This window comes from Pieris napi, chromosome 13, assembly GCF_905475465.1.
Source record: "Pieris napi chromosome 13, ilPieNapi1.2, whole genome shotgun sequence".
Lineage (NCBI taxonomy): Eukaryota > Metazoa > Arthropoda > Insecta > Lepidoptera > Pieridae > Pieris > Pieris napi.
In genome coordinates, this window is record NC_062246.1 from 1,618,021 (window position 1) to 1,642,867 (window position 24,847).

Below are 24,847 nucleotides of genomic sequence, written 5' to 3' on the forward strand. Positions count from 1 at the left end.
GCTTTAACTTCTTGTCACCAGCAACACTGATTTTCAGTGGACCCATATATTGTAGAGACAGCTAGACGCACTGAAGAAAACAAAAATTTAACAATCAAAATAGAAAATAAAATTATTTAAAAACAATAAAAAAAAAGTTACAAACACAAACAAATATCGAGACAATGCAACTAAATTCCAACCCAGCCGACTGCATTGCAAAAGATAATATAATATATGCTATATTATAGCATACATGCTTGCCTTGAATTTCCATTAAAACAAATCTTCAAGTAGCTATCAACTGAAAAGGAAATGACGATAATTTGTTAGGTACACCTATATTAGACATCATAAAGGTTAGGTATTCACCTATATATGAAAATGACTACTGATTTTTGAAGAAACTCGGACTAAGTTAGAATATACTTAAAAAAAGTGTAGCACTCGGGGACTGCCGCGGTAAAAAAATTATACAAAGCTATTGTATAATTTTTTTTTCAACTTATGCAATTATAATTATTTATTTATGCAGTATTTTTTTTCTTTAATATTAATTGAAGTTTTTTCTTTGATAAATTAATTCAATGTACCACTCTACCAGGCTCAGACTAACTCGCCTATGTAGTCTGTCTCACTCTAACGCGCACCGGCTGCACCAATCTCGTCAGAGAGATGTGAATACGCAGTATGCGTTCTGTCCCGCTCTAACGCGTAAGGTTTTTTTCGTTACGGAATTTCTGGATTCGGTCTCCACGCTCGAGGCCCGAGATAGAAGCTATGCTTAAAAGTATTTTTGAGAAATTTAGGAAAAACACAATTAATGCAATGGCGGTTTCAATAAGGTACGTAGTAAAAATACTTATAGGACTCAATATTAACCATTTTCAGGGTATATACGAAATATACCAACTGGCTTTAGTGACGTGGCGCGACAACCTTTTCAAGTGCCTCAACAAGCAGGTGACGAACGCTGTTCTGAAATTGATAGAACGTGAGCGGAATGGAGAGACGATCAACACTAGACTTGTTTCTGGCGTAAGTATGCTGTTTTTTTATAGAACTCATTTTCTATTGTCATATTTTTAATTAGACGAAGCCAACTGACAGTAGCTAATGTCACTTTGTAAAATAATGTTGCCATGTTTAAAGTAATAGTGATACGTTCAGTTCTTGTTCAATTAGATAGTTCAGTTAATCATTTCAAACTATAAAATAATATTATTTCCATTTTAAAATTGTATAAAAGTGCTCTGATAGAAGTTAGGTACTAGTAGTATGTAACTACAATCAGTTTTTTGACGTCTTAGTACAAAGCGCGGCGTGGTGACTAGTGCCATCACCGATCATTAATTCAGGAGTTTTTTCAATCATTCACTTTGTCACAACACTATTTTAATTTCATTAAAAACTGACAACACCGTAAACGTCATTTGACTTCGTCTAATTAAAAATACGACTGACTATAGTTATTACTCTCGACATGACTCACTTATTCACGGAGGGAACCAGATGAGACAAGCTAATTAATTTATAAGAGAAGGAAAAGAAAAAGAGTAGTTTTAGGCTGAATTTAGTCTCACGCTCACCCTCAGCGCTCATAGATCAGCGCGTAGTTCGTCAGCGCTGACAGCTACGCGGCGCCGACGCGCGACGCGTACGGCCGCGCAGCCATCGGCGCTGACCACCGTGCGCGCTGATAGCTACGCGTCATTCAAAAACGCTTCCTAGAAGTTCATATATCTCGACCATCAGCGCCGACGGTGCGCGTGCGGTCGGCGTGACACTAAATTCAGCCTTAGAATATATGTATTTCAAACAAAAAGTAAATCCATTATTTATTCTATTGGTACTTTGTAGTAAGAGTCTTATACATATAAGACTATATTATGTTTATGGACATCCATAAACATTAATATATTGTTTTACCAAAAGTCTAACAATCTCCGGAACTAAGCTTTGCAAAACAGAAATAATATTTGTATTTAATATTCATGTAATTTAAATAATGCAGGTAATAAACTGTTACGTGGCACTCGGTCTCAATGAAGAAGAGCCAGCCGCTCGAGGCCAGAACCTGGTGGTCTACAAGGAGACCTTCGAAGTCATCTTCCTCGAGGACACGGAGAGGTTCTACACGCGCGAAAGTACGGATTTCTTAAGGAATAACCCCGTCACGGAGTATATGATCAAGGTATGAAGAATATTTTATATACAGTCAAACCTGGGTAAGTGAGAAAACTCTATAAGTGAGAGAGAAAGTTTTTATACCATCTATCCTTTAGAAATAATAAATGTGCAATGTTGAGTAAATATGAGGATAGGTTAAATTTTTATAACTTGGAATCTCTGAGTGTTCGCAGAGAAAACATCGACTTGCTATACCTATTTAAAGTAATTAACGGAATAGTGGATTGCCCAGAAATTTTAGAACGTTTATCCATCCAAGTTCCTCGGGTCGGGAGTCGTTTGCACAATCGAAGATGTTTTCACATCCCACATTGTCGAACAAACGTTGGCAGAAACTTACCAATTAATAGGTTATGTCGCTACCATAATGATATTGCACAGAGTTTTGACATTTTTCACGGTTCTCTGGCCTCAGCTAAGAGTAGAATTAGGACACAGTACCGATAATTTATTTTCTTGGTTCAAATAGTTTAATTCTTTTATAGTTTGTATTTTTAATTTTTATGCTTGTTTGTATTTAACACTGTTTTTTGTATCTACTTGATTTCGCTGGTCGTGTCCACATGTTATAGGGACGGCACCGCTGTTGATAGTTATGTATGTATGTCAATTTATATCATGTGTTTGTCCTAATTTTGTGGTCCAAATAAAAAAAAAATAGTGAGAGTAATAGCCGGGACCCATCATCGCAGTAATCGCAGCCCAAAACCTCTATTAGCGAGTAACCGAAATCTCTGTAAGAGAGAGTCGTTTTTCCCTCATGGACCTCCGTAAGTGAGACTGCTACTATAAGCGACAGTAGAGCTTTATTTATTTATGAGGTTACAATAAAAATACATACACACATACAGTAACAAATGATAAAACATATTACAAATTTAACATCTGCTATTTTATGACTCAATCTTAACTTTCGTGGAACTTCCTACCATTGTTTTTGAGTTAGAGAAAAACAGTCAAAGTACAAAAACAGAAACCCAAACGATATTGACGGATTTTTTTAAGGGTAAAAAAATATACTGTGACTATGTGACTTGTTATTGATGCGTACCTCTATTAGAGAGAAACGCTACCCATGTGCCTGCATTAGCGAGAAACTCGGGTTAGTGAGAAACCTCTATAAACGAGAATGAGATTGTGGTCCCTTGAAATCTCGCTTATCCAGGTTTGACTATAATAGGGGTAATATATTTGTATATAATAGAGGTAATATATTTGTATATAATAGGGGGGAAAACGAGCTTGCGGGACGTCCAAAAAGGGCAGTAATCGCAGCCCATAGACACCCATTATTAGCGGGTGCTTTGCCGGCCTTTGAGGGAGGAGTATACTCGAACATTTGAACCAATTATATATAAAAGCTTTTTTAGATTATTATCAATATTCTGTCATTGATAACCGAAATATAATAATGATGATGCGATAATGGATTGGAACAATCAAATTCGAGTATTAAACTAAATTAAGTTTGTGGTTTATATGGTCAGAAATCGTAACATAACTGTCAAACTTTAATTATGATAACTTTTCGATTATACTTATTTCGTACAAAAATGCAAATCGAGGTTGTCTTTGTTTTCAGGCTGAACAAAGACTCCAAGAGGAACAGCGTCGCGTGCAAGTGTATCTCCACGAGACCACGATGGACAGATTGGCCAAGACCTGCGATCGTGTGCTTATCGAGAAACATTTAGAGATATTCCACTCTGAGTTCCAGGTGAGTTGAAGTGAAACCTCTTTAGGCGCATGAGGGTAATTTTTTTACGAATGAAACGCAATAATAATAATAATAGCGTCACGAAGGTGTGCAGCGTTTTTGTCGAAGAAAAGGGAGAGAGCCATTGAGACCGATTGAGTAAGAAAGAGATTCTATTTTAAAATTAAAATTTCGTCAAGAGAATTTAGGAAATATTAGTACATATTTTATGCATAATAATTTATTGAAATCTCAAATGACGAACTGAACATTAATATGAAGAAATAAATTAAAAAAAATAATTTTCAACACTTAATATTTTAATGACAATTAAATTAATTAAATTCCTAACATATCCTTTTTCCTTTTCTCTAAGTCTCGGAAATCTAAAGTTTTAGATTTGTATAAATATGAACAAGACTTAAAGTTTAGTTAGCCAAAGAAGTTTCACTTCTGACATGTGTACTTAGTACGCGTGCACTTTTTTTTAAATAGGTAACATTGTTTTTATTGTCTTATAGAGAACTTTAGAAATTTGGTATTTCGTAAAGTTAAAAATAAATTTTAACGTTGTTAAAAGAAACTTCTGGACGCCGACAAGAACTCCCACCTGGGCCGTATGTACAATCTGGTGGCGCGTATCCCCGACGGCCTGGTCGAGCTGCGACGCCTTCTAGAACAGCACATACACGCCCAGGGGCTGCAGGCCATCGACAAGTGCGGGGAGACTGCGCACACGGTGAGTCATAGATATCTTAATATATATATTTCTTGTGTGCGTGTGTATGTGACTGAACTCCTCCTAAACGACTGGACCGATTTTGATGAAATTTTTTGTGTGTGTTCAAGGGAATCTGGGAATGGTTTAGATTCACAAATCAGCCTGCCAGATGTTAAGGGTAGTCCACCCCTAATTTCTATTTTTTTATTTATAGATAAAATTTTATGTTTTTTATGTTACAGAATTAAAAAATACATACAACCCCTAATTTTCAACCCTCTACGATCAACCCCTATTTTTTTATATTTTTATTATAAATGATATACATGGCAAAACGACGTTTGGTATTATTTAAAATTCTCGTGTCACCATGTTACTTACCATACTTCTCCGAAACGGCTTGACCTATTTTCATCAAATTTTATATGCATATTCAGTAGGTCTGAAAATCGGCTACTATCTATCTTTCAACCCCCTAAGTGATAAGGGGTGTGTCCACCCCAAAAAAAAAATTGTTCTTATTTTTTATGATACATCATACAACATATAATCCCTAATTTTCACCCCTCTACGATCAACCCCTATTTTTTAATATAGTTATTTTTATTGAACTAAAACAATGTTTCCTACAAATAATATACATGGCAAAACAAACGTTTGCCAGGTCAGCTAGTACTATATAATATCTCTCCTTTCACGGGACTTGCATATAGTGCTACGATAATTTGTATATATAGAGATACATGGATAAAGTATAGTATAGATCTCTATCTATATCAAGCTTATTATTATCTATATCAACATGTATCTCTATATATATCAAGCTTTGTAAGAAAAAAAAGTACGTGTAATATAGATTTTAGAATCTAAAGGTTTTTTTTTCTATCTTTGTAGTAGCAATACAAATTTTTAAAAGGCCAGCAGCGCACTCGCGCGCCCACTGGCATTGAAAGTAGCTATAGGCTGTATCACTTAATAATGACGGATTTTTATTATGTTTGTTTTTTTTTATATTAATATTTAGACTCCGCAATTAACTTTTGTTCCGCAAACAACTTAATTGGATATAATTAAATTTCCTAATTGCACCTGAGTCATTGTTATAAATTAATTATATACAAACTACTTAGGATCCAATATCTCGATGTTATTGGATGGTTTAAAAAAATATTGTTTTCCAATTCAAATAATCAAAATAGTTTCTATGGAATGAGAATTAAAGTCACTCCTTACTTTTCCCGACATTATTAAACATAGCTGCCCCCCCGAACTTCGTTTCGCCTTAATATTTTTTACTAAATTTATCGTTTTAGTAGCTTCATACCAATGTTTTCCTATGTTACCCAATGGAGAATGTTCGCTTTTCCGGGATAAAAACCTAAGTACTAAATAAAACTACATTTTTCTCTACACAAAAAATCCAGCCGCTCTCTAGTTCTGCATTTACCAATATTGTCACGATTACAATTTACAAGGAAGTATCAATGATACATCCTTACAGTCTAATTGCACTCTTTTAATTGAAACTTACTTTAGCGCTGCAATTAGACCGATATTTTATGATTATATCTATTATACTGATAGAGGACAAATCTTTGTTTTTAATTTATTGTTTTATTATTTATTACTTAAGATGTCACGTGGAACATGGTGTAATGGTTGCAGCTCCTTACAAACGTTGTGTAAAACAAAAAACTTGGCGATTAAAAGGAGTGGCGGAGAGTTTATTGCCAGTTCTCTTCCGTTCTACGCCCTAGATTTGGGAACTGGCAGTAATTGTAAAATTAGAAGCATTTAATATGTATTTCTTTATTGACGTTCATAAGTGTACATACACCTATATAAATAAATGATTTTTGACTTTGAAAATAAAATTCCTCCTTACTGGGAAGCCTCACTAAGAAGGAAATGAACTAGATCATAAAATGATGTTAGCATTTGCTAAGTCTGTCCATGAATGTCCTGGTGTGATGCAAAATAGGCCTCTTCGGGTCTTTCAGGAGGTAGGGACACCCTTAACTTGCAGCTTCAAGCAAAAGCGAGCTACTTTAATTAAACGAGCTGGATCTGGACATCCATAGTTGCTCACCTCAGACTTTGAGAGCGATTTTCGTTTAGTGTTTGTTTAAATTTTATTATTGTTTTGTTTAATTAATTTTATTACTCCTTGCATGCTATGTTTGCCAGTAAGTGTTTGACACATTGAAAACTGTACTGAACTTTTCTTCTGTCAATGTTTTAATGTAAGTCCGGAACCGATGGGACTTTTGCTGGAGATTTACTAACAAAATACTTCTACCATTTAAAGATCTGATGTTCAATTGCAGGATCCAAAGATATATGTATCGACAATACTGGAAGTCCACAAAAAGTACAATGCTTTAGTACTGGTTGCATTCAACAATGACTCTGGCTTCGTGGCTGCACTCGACAAGGCTTGTGGACGGTTTATTAACAGTAAGTATGCTTTAGCATAAAAAATAAAAGTGTACGATAGGGTAATATTTAGAATTAGGCCTGTCTTAGCTGTAGACAGCTTTATAAAAGAAATTATCTATATATATAAAAATGAAACCCGTTTTCCGTTGTCACGACATAACATGAAAACGGCTAGACCGATTTGTCTGATTCTTTTTTTATAATATTCTTAGAAGGACGAGGATGGTTCTTACGGAGAGAAAAATTAAAAATGAATGAAAAAGTCTAAAAACAACACTTTTCTATATTCCCATACAAAATATTCGTAATAATATTTAAAGGCAATTTGAACTTTAATACCATATCATAAAGTTCAAGTGTTAGTGGAGGGGTTCCGGGAAGGTAATTTTTTATTTTTTTACATAATGTAAGTATTTGTTGTATTATCAACTTTCTTTTTTTATCTTAGCTAGACCGGTGTCCCGAATAGCAGAATAAGTATTTTTAAAAAAAAGAATCGACTGTTAGGCGGTACGATGTTCGCCAGGCCAGCTAGTATACTATAAAAGTAAATAAATAATGTGTAACATAGTTTTCATTATTTATTTTATGTCTATACATTCTGTAAATTGTGCTCTGCAATTAAAAAATAAATCAGTGGCGATATAACTTAATAGGCAAGTAGGAGATCAGCCTTCTGTGCCTGACACACGCCATCGACTTTTTGGGTCTAAGGCAGTGATTCCCAAAGTGGTTTATATCGACCCCTAGGGGTCTATGACAACCTGCAAGGGGTCTACGTCAGCGAAAAAAAATTTGGGGGTCCACGGTAGTGGATCTCAACACATACACTGATTGTACCTATTTACTTACATCATACTATCTTATAATATCAAAAAATATACATTATTTATAAAAGTACCTACATATCAGATAAAAAAATCTATTTTGAGTAGTTTTAATTTAAATTCAATTAATAAATGTATAGATTAACATGTGTTTTTACTTTAAGTTTTTAACACTTAACTTCACTACAGTTAGAAATTTACAGGAAATCAATATCAGGTAAGTAGGGGGTCGGAAAAACATGGCAAGGGGTCTACGACACAAAAAAGTTTGGGGAACTCTGGTCTAAGCCAAGCCGGTTTCCTCACGATGTTTCCCTTCACCGCTCGAACAAAACAACGCACATAGAAAGAAAATCCATTGGTGCACAGCCTGGGATCGAACCTACGACCTCAGGGATGAGAGTCGCACGATGAAGCCACTGGCCAACAGGCTCTGCAGTTTCACTCGCGTTATTTAAAAAAAAAATTGTTATTTTAGGTAATTCAGTGACGAAAGCCGCCAACTCATCATCCAAGAGCCCGGAATTGTTAGCCAAGTACTGTGACCTGCTGCTGAAGAAATCCAGCAAGAACCCCGAAGAAGCCGAACTTGAAGATACTCTCAATCAAGTGGTGAGTCTGATATTTCTTTAAATAAAATAAAAGAACGGTAAAAAGTAATTTACAGTGCAAATTCCTATATGGTTTTTATTAAATTAAATGTAACCTATGTAAGGCATGCTAATTCTAAAACAAAAATTAATATCGGTCCAATATTTGAGTATATTTGTTGCAAATAAACAAAATATTTTTTGTTTCCTTTTTATATCATTAATGTGAATTCTTGTGTAACAACCTAGTTTCCTTACAATGTTTCACCTCTAACGCATATGAGTACTTTTTTTATAAGTTTTTCTGCACAGACACAATTTTACATTACGATCTAGTATTTATATTATCTATCTAGATAATTCACTAAAAAGGATATTTAACATTAGATAGTGTCCAATAACACTTCTTACACTATTAAGGGGAAGACACTCTGTTCTTGTGTACTATTTTAAAACTAGTGTAGTGCAAAATTAGTTGTTTGTAATGTTGATACCACAAGTAATCAATACAGTAGTAACATAAAAATATATAATTCTTGTGTAATATAATAATATGATGTAAAAAAATGACGGTCGTCCGCATACCCGCCACGCCTTTTGTCTTACGGCACACTTATTTTAAATTCTATCTTAATTTTTAATTAAAATATGCTAAATACATATATGTATTCAATTTAAAAATATTTGAAATAGTAATGAATTAAAAATATTTTATTATATATATTATTTTATTTTTATAAAAAAAACTACTATCTTGCAATGTCTACTAAGCGCCATCTATTGTCGCGATCTCTAATAATAATATTAAGTTATCTGAACTTAGAGACATGAAACATCGACAAATGTAATAAATTCGCGTTTGTATCTGTTAAATAATTAATTATTTTTTTATTAATACTCGTGTAATGCAAATATATTATTAAAAATAATAAAATAATATATTTTTACAGATGGTTGTATTCAAATACATCGAAGACAAGGACGTATTCCAGAAATTCTACAGCAAAATGTTGGCGAAACGACTCGTACAACACATGTCTGCTAGCGATGACGCCGAGGTAAACGGCTGAATTGAATTTGACGGATTCGTTGAAAATGTGACAACTTTTATTTATCGTTAAAAATTGTTTTCAGGCCTCGATGATCTCGAAGTTGAAGCAAGCGTGTGGTTTCGAATACACGAGCAAATTACAAAGGATGTTCCAGGTGAGATATATTTTATTCAAGTAGATATATATATATATAGTCAAGTTAAAAAAAGAATGCAGAGATTGGCGTTGTGTTTGTTTCCATGGTTACGATTACTTTTAATGTAAATAGTTTTAGTTTTTTGGTAATGTATAAAAAAAATGTTGTTTAATTCGAATATATTTTGTATTTGGTTTAATTAGCTACGATATATATTAGTATGTTATTTTAACCGACTTTAAAAGGAGATTATCAGTTTGACATGTATATGTAATAGAATTTGTTATTTGAGTATCGTAGTTATTCCAGTGGGATGCTAAATTTTGTAAGTGCTTAATAATTATTTTTTATACCATTAATAATTTGTTGTAGGACATTGGCGTGTCTAAAGACCTAAACGAGAACTTCCGCAAGCACATAGCGAACAGCAGCGAGATTCCTCTGCATATCGATTTCAGTATCCAGGTGTTGTCTTCTGGCTCCTGGCCCTTCCAACAGTCCACCTCCTTCCAGCTGCCAACCGAGGTGAGTTTGTGATATTTTATTAAAAAAATATTATTACATAATATTTAAAAAAATACGACGAATACACTTCAATATGAATCTTTTTATTTACTAGTAAGTATTACTAAATATAATAATAGTTAATACCATAGACTTAGTATATACTGGCGTATAGACGAACTGGCAGCTCGATAAAGCGTGACCAATTTTGATTTGACAGTGTGTGCATTAGCTAGTGATGTACCTTTTACTTTGGAGGACTATCGATAACTTATTGAAGTTAGATGTTCGACCCTTGGAGAAAGTTATTCCATAGACTGTTTTTGTCCAGATTATAATTATGACATTATGTAAAAAAAATGCATTAATAAAAAAAACAACTTTTTTCATTGCTTCTTAATTTATTGACCTTTAAACAGAACAATCTTATTAAACTGGTTCCTTTCCTAAATTATTAAGTTTACATTCATACTTAAGTCGAATGTCAAAGTAGATTTCTATAACGTATTTTATTATTAAATACCTATGACCACTTAAAATATCTTGGTCCAAATTGTGGTTTTCTAAACTCGAAAATAAGCCGGGATTATCTTCTAATATAAGAAGTACCGCTTTGCAAATTGTAGATTTCCCAATAGCTTGAGTGATTTTTTTATTTTCACGAATAAATTTTTCTATTTTTAGACAAAGTTGTATCACATCTTTTGAAGGGTATGTTAAAAAGCCTTGATCAGCCTTAGATGAAAAGTCTCTTTTGTTTATGAAGGATTCTTGGCTACTACATTGACGGGAGGACTAACGCAATGCTTACTGGTACAAATAAAGTTGGAATGGCTCCTTTAACTAAAACTGTATTTATTCGTCTTTTTCTTTTATATTCGTCCGGGAAATGTTTGCTGCAAATGGTAGAGTTCTTCTTTGAAGTCCAACCAACGCGCCCAATTAATCTCAACCATTTTCCTCTTAGTATAGTATCTAGAGGGAATCTGTTGGACAAATAATACAAAATTGGGCAAAATGGTTCAGATACGAGACGGTAAACGTAAGCAAGCATTTATTTTCATAAGTAACATTCAAGATAAAATATCGATAATTCTATCGATTAATTTGAGTCAATCCCTAGCGTACATGTAAAATTAATTGATGAAATATTTATCCACTAAAATCATGTAAATTATCAACAAATGGACTTCCACATATACAAAATATGAAAGTAAACAAAAGCATTGGCATTATTTTATATTTTATATAGGATAAAAGACAAATTTTAACCAAAAATAAACGCGTCTTGCCAGTGATGACGATTTGGGTATTTACCTGTGAAATGTGCAATTTTCAGGATTATTTCTATTATTAACACCACAATCACTCTCAGAACATGTAACCATTGTTGAATACAATTAGATTTACTGAAAATAAACCACGATGTACGCAAAAAATCCAAAATACTAAGGGGTTGTTTCTCCGCGTTCCGACTTGTGATGACCTGTCATTCAAAACCAGTCACAGTTTCATTGGATTCACTATCCTTTTCTATCTTGGCAAATTTCCGTAAGGGATTTTCTTCTCCCTCGCTCGCTTTGTTGGTCTATACGCCAGTATATACTAAGTCTATGGTTAATACAGACTACATAATAGACAAAAGCATGAACCACAGATAACAGTTATTGTGAAAAAAATAATATATAAAATTTCAAAATATATATATTATATATTTATTACTAGCATTCTTGTGTACATAGTTAAGGAGTATTTCTCTTTCTCACTTAAAAGTAAAAATTGATGGGGTGGCATCAACTAATTCAGACGTAGTATAGAAGCGCAATCAATACGGATTTCATGTGCCGATTCCAAGTGGGGTTTGCGCCCACTTTAGTTTGTAGTTGGCGGCGCTGGCGTCGTTTTCCATCTCTTTCTCTTGTAGTTGCACTATGTATCATCTGAAGGAACTTCCATCTCTCTTGCTCATTCTTCAGTTAGGCCTACGTCTGAATTCGTTGCCGCCAAGTCTGTTAATGTATTAGTGACACGATGTTTATTAAAGTCCTACCTAAGACAACTTTAGGGTCTTCTACTTGTCTATTAGAAAAAAGTAAAAACATTATGACAAAACCGATACAGTTTGAGTTCAAAGTCAAGCCAAACGGTACAGAATACTAATTTTATTTGTAAATACACGATTATTACTAAAAAAAAACAATATACCATTCCTCTTACCTTAAATTAACTTATAATGAAATCTGTATTCATAAAATAAAATACTTGCCGTGTAAGTGATCAGCCTGCTAATTTTATTCGCCTGAAATCGAACCTGGATAAATTGAATAATTGTCGTCAGTTGGAGCGTTCCGTTCACCGTTTCACGACATTCTACTCGTCGCAACATTCTGGCCGCAAACTCAACTGGCTCTATAACATGAGCAAGGGCGAGCTTGTCACCAATTGCTTCAAAAACAGGTAATGCCTTATGGGAACTATTTTTTAACTGTTATTTAAATATACGAAAAGTTATTATGATCAATTGAAAAAAATAATGGGCAGTAATATTTTTATTGCTGGTTGGTAAATTTGGGCGACGGTAATAAAAAAAAAGGGTGCGTGTACTAATGTACGCGCGTAAGAAGTTACACTTCTTTGGCATTATTAAAAATAGTTTTTGATTGCAAGCAAATAATTAATTACAATTAAGATCAAAGACTGGAAAAGGAGTCATTATAGTCAATAAAGTTCAGTTTACATTTAAAAATTTAATAAATAAATATTTATTATTATTCTCTTACATTAAGTGTAACATAAATTCTATTATTATTCGAATGTTGTTTTTAAATTATTTCCAATGCCGTAGCATCTTCCGTAGGCAACTTCATTCTGTTAATTTTGTGTCACTCTCATAAATTTTTTCATAACGCGCCTAAAGAAGTATAACTTCAAAAAAGAATTTGCCAGTTATTTCGTCTTACAATGACAGAACTAAAAATACGTAAGCAGACTAAGAAATAAATGGCCGGTAAAAATTATGGAATGTTCCATAAATAGTTCGACAGTTTTGGGTTAGCTTTAGGATGACTCACAATTATTATGATACATTTTATAATTTTTTACGACTCATTTTTGTTTACTTCACTGCTAAGATTTAACCACCGTACTTTTGTAATTTTGTCATTTTCAACTTACACATGGGAATACTTCGTGTTATACGAAGCACTGAAATCGCGTAATATGAAAATGCGTTATAAGTAGCGTGTTATAAGGGAGGCTGAACAGTGTACATTCCTTTTTCAAGTAAAACAGTTGATAGCAAAGAAAATTTGTATTCCGACTATTTTCATTTCATAAATCATTTAGATTATTAAGATTGCAGCATTTGTAATCTCAGTTCTTAAGGATTTTACCTTGTCATATTTATTATAAAAAAATTAAGGTAAACAATATTGGATGCACACAGGCATTGCATTTCTTATAAAATAAATAAATCAGCTACAACCTCTTTAGGTCTTGGCCTCAGATTTCTGAAACTGTTTCATGATCATTTTTAAATCTAATGCGCAAGTAGGTGATCAGCCTCCAGTGCCTGACACACGCCGTCGATTTGTTGGGTCTAAGACATGTCGGTTTCCTCGCGATGTTTTCCTTCACCGTTCGAGCAAATGTTAAATGTGCACATAGAAAGAAAGTCCATTGGTGCACAGCCGGGGATCGAACCTACGACCTCAGCTATGAATGTCGCACGCTGAAGCCACTAGGCCAACACTGCTCACTTATATTTACATTGACTTGTATTTAAGTTAGTAATAATATTTTTTATTATTCAGAAAAAATTTGCGCGCCATCTAGTAATAGGATTTAAAGTTAAAAAATATTTTCCTTATTGCCTGTGTAAAACTCTAATTTACTATCTACTACCCAACAAGGCTGATTCTAAGAATGTTTATAATCGATAGATACACGTTACAAGCGAGTACCTTCCAAATGGCGGTGCTCCTTCAGTACAACGACAACACAGCGTGGACTGTGAAACAGCTCGAACACCACACTGGCATCAAGGGAGACTTCTTGATACAAGTAAATAATCATTTTATCGAAATTTAATAATATTTATAATAATATATGCAGAGGCGATGAGAACTCTTTGATTATTGTTTATGTGTGTGTGTTTTTGTTTGTTATGTTAAATGTTATGTGTATGAAAAGTTAAATACAATTTACTCATATAGGTAACACAATGTACAGTTATGAACGTCAAAAAAGAAATTTACATTTACTGCCAGTTCTCAAATCAAGGGCGTAGAACGGAAGAGAAGAACTGGCAATAAACTCTCCGCCACTCTTTCTCGTGGTTGATAAGACAGAAGGCAAAAGATCACGTGGCCGTTCACCAACTATGGGCCGATCAAGTGAAAGACTCATCGTCCTCAAAACAGTACACTGTTATAAGAGAGGTATTGGACAGAAACCGGTGGAAACATATAGTCCTCTCTCCTCCTCTCTCTCGGCACCTCATGTATGAGCGCCGATTAATGAGAAATAATAATATAATTTTTGCCGCGCAACACTATGTCGAACCAACCAGCTGCCCACTGATTTCCGAACCAATTCGACTTAGGGTCCTTCAAAGAACGTACCAATTCTTTAATGGCCGGCAACGCACTCGCGAACCCTCTGGTAGTGAGTGTTCATGGGCGGGGCGGTATCTCTTAACATCAGATAAGCTTCCTGCCCGTTTGCCCCCCTTGTTTATAACAAAAAACCTAATTATTTTATATTTATTGAGTTTTATTCAGTTCCCTAATTGGTATCGACTTATGGAACATTTGTTTAAAGTATTTAAACCTAAGTAATTTCGTGACCTGTAGTGTAGAAAATAAGATCTAGATTCGATTCCCGGCGTAAATAAGTGTATTTTAATTGATGACTTGCCTTGCAGGTGTTACAAATCCTGCTGAAGGCGAAACTGCTGGTCTGTCAGGATGATGAAGCTGAGCTGAGTGAGTCATCGGTCGTGGAACTTTATTTAGGTTATAAAAAGTGAGTATGAAATTATTAATTCGTATCGTATTTTTTTTTTAATTCGTAATGATTGCAAGCCTGAAGCCTTCCAACATGCGCCACGTGACCTGGATCAAGTAATTATAATAATAAATATTAATGTTTCTCGCCACACATATGGGAACAACTCGGGTCATACCATTAACAAGACAAATGACGTCATTTCAGAAACAAAGATTTTTTTCACATTCTGTCAAAATATGTTTCCGCTACGAAGAGACGTCAATCGTACTTAAAGTGACAATTTGGTCTTCAATAGAGTAATATATACTTTTTATTTAAATAAATATCCTTTACAAATACATGAAACGAATTTAATCAAAAAGAAAACGCAGTAATTAAACCATAATAGGTTTTATATTTGAAAAGGCAAAATTATCATTTTCATATGCAATTATAAAATATACAGTCGCGAGCCTATCACAGTTAACATTTTTAAAAAAACTCCTACCCGTTAGTTGTAAATTTTAGTTTCTTTTAAACGTGTATATGAATAATATTTTTTCATTCGTAACGGATTGTGTGTACCGACAGAAAAAAACAAAACATATTTATAATTACAAAATCAGAAAAAACAGGTATTGTGAAAGATATAATTTTTGTTTAGTAAAAAACTTCGCGTGAACATAAACATCCCCCTGAAGACAGAGCTGAAGGTGGAACAGGAAGCGACGCACAAACACATCGAGGAAGACCGCAAGATGCTTATACAGGTGTGTATTAGATGATTTCCAATTACATATATGTATAGCTTTTGACGTGACAACGTCTAATAAATGGATAAACGCCGGCTGCACTCACGACTCATTGTCCCGTTACGTTCATTGTCCCGTTACGTTCATTGTCGCATTACGCTCATTGTACGCTTGCGCCGCATCTATCTCTATTCCACTCGATTGGCCCATGCGTCCGAAGATTCACTCCTTTTTTGTACATACAAAATAGTGATAATTCAATAAAAATAATTCATTTTATTCAAAAGTATGCAATCATTTCATCACTGTTTTGTTATGTCGTTGTCACAACCAGTTTTTTTTTGTAGAATCCTATAAGTTTGATGTAAATTGTCAGATTGACGATTGTGTGAAATTTATAATAAAATAATTTTATATTTTCTTACACTAATTTATGTGACGAAATTATATGTAGAAGTCGATAGGAGTAAAATGATATTTTCTTATGAATCTCAATCATAGAAGAACTGATCATTTTTCAAACTTTATTTATCTGATATGATGTTGATATAATAATATAATTTTGTAAAATAATTAGTAAATTTAGGACTGTGTGATGTCGTAAGCTTAATAACTAAATAAATATATTTTTGAAGTTACTTCTTTTGGCGCGTTAGGGTAAAAATGATGTAGTTGTTGTAAATATGAGTAAATTTTTACGATGCGCGCGCACACCGTCACAAAAAACCGACACCCGAAGTTAGCTAGTCAACATTTAAGTTTTTTCTATTGTTAGTGTTTTTTCTACAAACGTAGAATACAAATTTTGGAGAGACTTTTATCTTGTTACACCAAAGAAGTATACACACATATTTTTTTTTCATTCAAATTTATATTTTAATCGATTTTATTATTAATAATTTCAGGCGGCGATCGTGCGTATAATGAAGACCCGCAAAAAGCTGAAACACCAGCATTTGGTTGTGGAAGTGCTCAACCAATTATCGTCAAGATTCAAGCCGCGCGTGCCTGTTATTAAGGTGAGTTTGTGTTTGAACCCCCCTCGGGTTTACTCTCTCTCTCTTTAGTCGGTAGCTCGCGTCTGACCGTCGTAATCAGCAGGTCTGGATCTGTCTGTTTCCACCGGTTTCTGTCCAGCACTTCTCTTATGACAGTGTATAGTTTTGAGGATGATGAATCTTTCACTTAATCGGTCCATAGTTGGTGAACGGCCACGTGATCTTTTGCCTTCTGTTATCAACCACGAACAGTTTCTCCAAGTTCATCACCTCAGCATTGTATGGTAGAAATTTCTTAGCGTCTTTACTTAGCATTTGCATCCAGCACATCTCAAAGGCATCAATCCTTTGCCTTTATCGAGCCAAGATATCCACGTTTATACTCCATACAGGAAGATATGGAATACTAGAGCCCGTATCGGTGTGATTTTGGTTTTGATACCAATTCTTCTTTTCTTCCAGATGTTGCCTAAACATGTCGGTTTACACTATGTTTTACATTATGTATTAAAAAGAACATTACTAAATAGTAAGTTATGCTTCTCTTGAAATGTCCCAACCGATACGTAGACGTGACGACTTCGCGCTGCTCTATTCTCGGCTATTTTAGGTTTTTAGATGTTGAGACCCACAATTGTGTGAATTTGGCCATTCCGACGAATTCTGCTAGAAATCAACCCTACTCTCTCCAGTTTCTATCTATTATTTTATTAATACATACTAGTATACTTAAAAATAATTAAAGTATTTTAACAAATTATTAAACAGCTGATCTTAAACATTCGCCATCTTGTCTGTAGTTTTGCTGTTGTTTAAATGAATTCAGTTTATCGGTGAAAAGATAAAATACTGTTTAAAATAAAAATTCTTAGGTTAGCTAGAGTTATTTTATATACATTTTATAAGCATTGTTTGATTTCAGAAATGTATTGACATCCTGATAGAGAAGGAATACTTGGAACGCACGGAAGGAGAGAAGGACACGTACAGCTATCTTGCGTGATCTCACCTATACGTTATTACTAAATAAATGTAACAATATTATTAACACGCTTTTTATTTGCGGCAACCCTAATTATATCATAGATTTAAAATGAAGAAAAATATCTGTAATCTATGAAAGGGAACAGATCAATCGTTAGATTGAAGATAAATTTAATTTAAAAAATATCTTTCATGGTCACAACTAAACTTATATTACTTAAAAGTCATCTTAGTTTTAGTATTGAACTAGAAATCACTAAATTAAATTCGGTGAATGAATAGTTTTGGAAATTGAAAATCGAACTTGTAATTTTCGTGTCTTTTTAGTAATTTTTTTTATAAAACCCAACCTCGAGTGACAAAAATAGATATAAAATAAAAATACAGCCGGGATTTGAACCTTTGACCACAGAGGTTTTAGTCGCATTCTGAAACTGCTAGGCCAAAAAGTGTATAGTGGCTAACCTAACCTTAACTATGTAACAGCTTTTCGGCTTAAGCAACTTTAATGAAACATATATATTTTAAATCATTTTAATAATTGCAAGTATTTCTTAATCGTTAAATTTTTGTTTTGTTCAGTGTATACAGCTTTAACTTCAAGATAGTATAAGCAGTGACGTAACTATACCATCTGTGGCCCGTGGCAAATTCTTTTGATGGGGCCCTATCAGTAAAAACCGTCACCTTGTACTCAGTTTAATTAACTTCTAGATTTTCAGTTTCATTTTCTCTTAGGCGAGAGGGAATGGTCTGTAGTCCCCACGCTAGCCCAATGCGTATTGGAGACTTCACATTCATCCATAGAACATAATATCTCTTGCGTCGCGGGCCCGTGGCATTTTGCCAGCCCTGCCACCCTATTAATACGCCACTGAGTATCAGTCTACTTGTAAGTTGTGACAACAACTTAGAGATGAGTTAGGCCCATTTTTTATTTACGTGATTGTTTGTGTTTTAATAAAATAAAATATAAGTATTTATTGAAAACTAAACCGAAAAAAAAACATTTTATTTGGAAAATAAACTGGGGCTGGCGGCCTTCAGACCTTTGAATCCGGCATTGTGGGTTTAAGTAGATTATTCAATCACTCTGTTAAAAGGAGGCTTAGGAGGAATAAAAAACAAACTTTAAATACATAATTTATTTCTATGGTACATGTTTGAATGATTTGCCGAGAGTTAATAAACATTTTTATCGTCAACATACAGAGGTAACCAACTTCGTAAACCGGGTTTTCATTTAATTTTAGCGCATTACTATTTATTAATTTTAGCGAAGTCGATCCACGCTTGTAACACTAAAAGTCCGCAAAATTTTTGATTCCCTAATACATTCAGAAACAGCCACTGTATTAATTACTTTTAATATAAACATAAAAAAGTAACAAACATAAAGGCACACTTCCGTTTTTCGGCTTTTACGATTTTTTTAGACAGTCGCCCTTTATTATTATTAGCTAGCAACACTGATTATGGAATACTTTATTGTCTATGAATGGAACGAGGATACGGCCTTTGGACCGGGCCTAGCAAAATTTATCGTTCAATACAATTCGACCGGCGCTTACATAAAACCTAGAGACGATTGAGCTTAAAAACGTTAAATCTTCTGTTTACATATTCTAATTGATCGAATATATTTGATCGACTTTGTTTCTGTCAAAGCTTTAATTATTCGGACTCTGAGTGCTGATTGACAGCTGACGTTTTTCAAAGATACACTTAGCTGGAATCACATTTAATTGATAGTATGAATATTTCACTTTATAAGAACACCATCTAGGCATTGATTGATTATAGCAACCGTCACAGATAATATATTTAAGAGTAGATGCGAGGAAGTGCGCGGTAAATTGCAATATTGTTTAGTTATATGGGAACTATGCCTGGCTTGCTTAAAGTCCATAATGACACTTCACTTTATTATTTATGTTCGCCGAACGTCCAGCTACCTGGAATTGAAAATCAATAATTACATAACTATATATCTAAACAAGAAATCTTATTAATAAACGCTATAAGGCTTAAGCTGTTTAATGTTAAAATTTAGTTATAGATTTTTAACGCACGTATTTACCAGCTTGTACATTTTATTTCTATGGTAACATTAATTCTAACCATTCAAGTTAATAAGTCTCGACTCTGAACCTATCAATTATTGTTTGGCTGGAAACCGAAGCACTTCCAGGGTTTTACGCCACGTGGGTCAGAAATAGTTATGCCATTCTTTTTTATGCAAACGCGTCTTTAACTGAACTATGTTTATCATTTCTTTAAAATGGTAGTAATGTAACATCAATTTACTATGTACAAAGAGTATTATACAGTCAACAACATAATATTTGTTAATATTAAGTTGTTGACTCTATTTTTCCAACACATCATTATAAACAGTCAACAACATAATATTTGTTAATATTAAGTTGTTGACTCTATTTTTCCAACACATCATTATAAACAGTCAACAACATAATATTTGTTAATATTAAGTTGTTGACTCTATTTTTCCAACACATCATTATAAACAGTCAACAACATAATATTTGTTAATATTAAGTTGTTGACTCTATTTTTCCAACACATCATTATAAACAGTCAACAACATAATATTTGTTAATATTAAGTTGTTGACTCTATTTTTCCAACACATCATTATAAACAGTCAACAACATAATATTTGTTAATATTAAGTTGTTGACTCTATTTTTCCAACACATCATTATAAACAGTCAACAACATAATATTTGTTAATATTAAGTTGTTGACTCTATTTTTCCAACACATCATTATAAACAGTCAACAACATAATATTTGTTAATATTAAGTTGTTGACTCTATTTTTCCAACACATCATTATAAACTCCTTATTTAAACTAAGTAAATAATAATTTAGATTTCTTTGTGATGTCATTTGCATTTTAGAACAAGGCTACTCTATTTGTCTACTCTGTAACTGATTTTAACACCAGAAATCAAGAAATTGTTTGACTAGATAAAATTACCCTAAATAGGAAAAAAACTAGACATTCATTTTTTATAAAAAACTTTAGCAGTGTATTTTAACTGTTACTATATGCGCAAGTAATACTATTGAGATGGTTTAGGCTACTTTAACATAGTAGAAATATAAAAGCCAAGGGACATCAAAAGCAAAATGGAAGAGAGATATATATTATCATTACTTTTTTACTCCGAATATTTTGTATGATTTTTAAATGTTTGATAAATGAAAGAAAAGGGCCTATTTCTATGTTTAAACTTATACTTATCGAACTAAATCTTTATGCTGCAATAAATTACCTAGCTAACTGTCGTCGGGCAAAGACGTGAATCGGTTGCCGAGAGCCAGCGGGTTGAGCGCGTGCTGTGCGCGGGGCGGAGCCCCACCCGCCGTGCTCCAACCACCACCGCGTTTTGCCCCCGCAGCCGCACCCAGCACAGGGAAGTAGTCCTCGTTGTGGATGTCCAGAGACGCTTTCTGTTTGCCCATAGTCAAATCATTAGTAAATCAACTTTGTATAGTATTTATTTAAAGAAGAAAACCCACAGGAGAAACAACCAATACTGTCCTCATTCTTCTACACAAGCATTGCAGATTACCGTACCATTGAAAATATTAATGAGTATTTTCATGTAGCTTTTACTGTTCAAATAAATAGAATATAAAGATAAAACATAGTTTACAGTATAGTTAGTTTTAAGTTTTATTAATTCTGTATAAATTTGAGCATGACCATACTCAAAACTGTCTTGAGTTACATTAAAAAATATGGACCTGACAGTAGTATGTAGATGCATGTGTATGATTCCTATCCAAAGGGCTTTATTTATCCATTCTATATACAAAACATCTAAGTCACCTCATGAACAAAAACACGAATTATATCTAAAAGGTTGTACAAGCAAATCGGAGTAAACAATAAACCTTAAGAATCTCTTAATAATTATGTATAGTTAGAATTAACAAGTATCTTAAACTATAATAAGTACTAGGTCCACAAAGTAATTCTGAAAGCTACAGTACATAAGATAATTATTCAAATATTCTACCTTGTTTGACATATGCAAATCAAATGTGGGTCCCAGCAAGTAAACAACAAGAAAAAACTGTCTGCCCTGCATGCAAATTGAGAAGAATAAACAAAACAATTTTTTTTGATAATCGTAACAATACAAAGCTTACAGATGCATTTGTAAATTTAAATGGGCAGGACATATATCTAGAGTGCAGAATAAAAGGTGAAAACTTTAAAAACAAAATGGTCTGGACCTACTGGAAAGAGATTCACAGGAAGATATGGGCGAATGACGTAATAGAGGTAGTGGAGAAAATCTGCATGACTGTTGCTCAAAACAAAGATAAATGGAAAAATATGAAGACACAAATTCAAATATAGTGTATTTGTATATACAACAGAACACTAACAAAACTAACTAAAATTTTAATTCTAATACCTCAATACTAAAAGAACTATACTTATATCAAGAAATGTAAATAAACTAAATGATTATTGTATCAATTAATTAAGAAAGCTTTAATAATAATAATCTATTATTTTGTTGCCACACTTACATTCTGGGGACGCCGTACTGATCCATCACAGGGGCGTTGTCTCGACTGTGGCGGGACATAAGTTGACGTCGCACGAATTTTCTCTTCCACGGGTGGTGGTGGAGGTTTAACCACTACTTGTTCAGCTTCCACCTAAAGCCCACAAAAATAAACATATTCCCACTTTCTTACATTTCTCTAGAATTTTCTCTTTAATTATCACTTGCATGTACAGTGAATGACATGCATCAGGCAGAAGGCTGATCTCACACGAGTACAATCCACTACTTGCTAAGAAAAATGCTCAAGGAAACAGACTGCATCACTAAAGGGATATAAATAATAAACAACATATATATATATTTAATATGACACAAAATATGTAAACAACTTTACATATTTTATCAGACATGCAGACAGATGAAAACTTGTTTACATATTTTATATTCAGATGAGACTTTCATTGCAGAAAATTGTGTATAGATTCAAGGTCAAATGGCACATTAAGATTCAATTATACCTACATATATCATAAACAATCATGTTTGAACGTATAAAGTATGTAATATGTAGTAGAAAGTATCTATTACAGTAAAGTATGTTAAAATTGTTATGCAAAAAACTAACCTATTCTGACATATTTAATTTATATTTTTATTTCTATATAAAAAAACAAAGAACTTAAATATAGTTTTCTTAACTTAAATATTTTATGTAGTTTTGTTTATTTAAATTTGACTTTTCTGTCAAGAAACCTGAGCTCTGTAGTACCCAGATTACAAAATAAAAGACAATTAGTGTTTACAAGAATTTTAAAATGAATGTGACAAGGATGTACATCCATTCCAACTCCAATAATATATTAGTTTAAGAACAAAAATGTTTTTCTATATAGAGCATAACAAATAAATTATTGTTTTTAAAAAATTAACCCAGTTTGAGTGTTCTTAATGTAGCCTGTAGCTTTTTTAAAGTATACATTAAACTTTAACACACTTTACATGAAAAATCAATATTCCATCTATAAGATGTGGAAAGTTGAATGAACAAGAACTAACCTAAAATAAATAATAATAATATATAACTAAAAACATTAGCTCTGCTAATATCTAATTACAAAGTCCAAATAAATTATTTTTGCTAACAATGTGATATGTACTCACCGGCTTGTTCCATGGGCCCTTGTTTTTAGAGTTTTCAGGGGTAGAGTCTTCAGCTGCTGTATCCCGCCCACTTTCTGGAGCTCTAGTACCTCTCTGTAGCACCTGTAGCTTGAGGCCTGTATAATCCTTCACAGGTTCTTCATATTCTTTCCACTCCTCTTCTTCCTAGAGATTGCATTATTATATCAAAAAGGTTTCAAAGAAAGACAATGATTCATAAATCATTCAATATATGTTTCTTATGGAACATAAGATACAGGTATCACTAAATAATAATGAAACAAATTCATACAAATTGCATTCACAATTTATCTAATAGTAGAAACAAACAATGCAAAAGTGATATCAGTTGATAACAAGTTTAGTTTAAATAGGTTTGTCATAGATCTTGGGTCTTGTTGATGGGCACAGAAATAGAACATAATATGCATTATAACAAAATCTTTATCTAAATTAACAGTATCTGTATACAATGATGAAGAGTATTGTGTATCTTATGTGACATTAAGTGACAAACGGCATAAGTAGGTCATAATTTGCACTAACTTAAACAGTAGTTTTTTTTATACATATGTATTATTTATATAATTGAAGAACTATGTTTTCCAAAATAAAATGTTGAAACAAAATCATTTCCGATAGATGGGTTTCTTAACCTGTAATTTAGGGCGAAGGAGTGTCACTGATGTGCTTCCGTGGGAATAAGGTCAAAATCAAGCGAAATACATTCTCAATCATCATGGTGATATTCGGGCGATAGAAGTTACACCAGGATAGACATGGTTTCCAACTAGGAACACCTGCTTTTGACACTTCGCGCATTTCAAATGTCGATAATCACCACGTAATTTAAAAACTTTAAACTAACCCTAATTGATCCAGCCTCTTCGCCTTCTGTCGCCGGCCTGTCTTTCTTCGGTCTTACGTCCGTTTTCTGTTTTGTGTCCTCCAATTTTTTCGCCATTTCATCCGCAGTAGCAAACTTTTTGACCGACTTAGACTTTTTACGATCTTTTTTTGCGAAGAAATCGTCTAGATCAGCCATTGTGTAATTTTGGTTATAACTTTAATGTTGTTGTAAAACGTAAAAAAACAGTAATATTGGAATAAAATATAATTAAAAGGGGGAAATACGTGAATACTCCCCCGGAATGATTTAGTGGCAAGCGTGGCCGACTGTTTCTTTTTTAATGAAATGGCATATAGTAGTGTTGCCAAATGCCAGTTCAGTTAAGCATCAAGCATAGACTAAAGTCTATGTAACAATTAACA

At 33.3% G+C, this 24,847-nt stretch overlaps 2 protein-coding genes across 4 annotated transcripts in view; one reads left to right on the plus strand and one right to left on the minus strand.

The window, feature by feature from the left end:
* Positions 1-17,921, plus strand: part of LOC125055159 (cullin-1) — a 34,099-nt gene extending 16,178 nt beyond the window's left edge. For all 3 annotated transcript variants that reach the window (XM_047657431.1, XM_047657433.1, XM_047657432.1), the window contains exons 7-21: positions 871-1,017; positions 1,994-2,173; positions 3,752-3,886; positions 4,446-4,604; positions 6,914-7,043; positions 8,331-8,464; positions 9,393-9,500; positions 9,577-9,648; positions 10,003-10,155; positions 12,473-12,591; positions 14,076-14,196; positions 15,059-15,159; positions 15,788-15,893; positions 16,781-16,894; positions 17,796-17,921. In XM_047657431.1, the coding sequence (XP_047513387.1) occupies positions 871-1,017; positions 1,994-2,173; positions 3,752-3,886; positions 4,446-4,604; positions 6,914-7,043; positions 8,331-8,464; positions 9,393-9,500; positions 9,577-9,648; positions 10,003-10,155; positions 12,473-12,591; positions 14,076-14,196; positions 15,059-15,159; positions 15,788-15,893; positions 16,781-16,894; positions 17,796-17,876 (1,860 nt within the window). In that variant the 3' untranslated portion in view covers positions 17,877-17,921. The remainder of the gene's footprint in view (positions 1-870; positions 1,018-1,993; positions 2,174-3,751; positions 3,887-4,445; positions 4,605-6,913; positions 7,044-8,330; positions 8,465-9,392; positions 9,501-9,576; positions 9,649-10,002; positions 10,156-12,472; positions 12,592-14,075; positions 14,197-15,058; positions 15,160-15,787; positions 15,894-16,780; positions 16,895-17,795) is intronic.
* A 1,066-nt stretch (positions 17,922-18,987) lies between these two features.
* Positions 18,988-24,779, minus strand: LOC125055156 (protein CDV3 homolog). Its single transcript, XM_047657429.1, has 5 exons — positions 24,444-24,779; positions 23,576-23,740; positions 22,434-22,565; positions 21,161-21,338; positions 18,988-19,812 (listed from the first exon to the last, which is right to left on the minus strand). Exons 1-4 carry the CDS (start codon positions 24,618-24,620, stop codon positions 21,165-21,167), a joined length of 648 nt encoding a protein of 215 aa, XP_047513385.1. The 5' UTR covers positions 24,621-24,779; the 3' UTR covers positions 18,988-19,812; positions 21,161-21,164.
* Between the last annotated feature and the right edge of the window lie 68 nt (positions 24,780-24,847).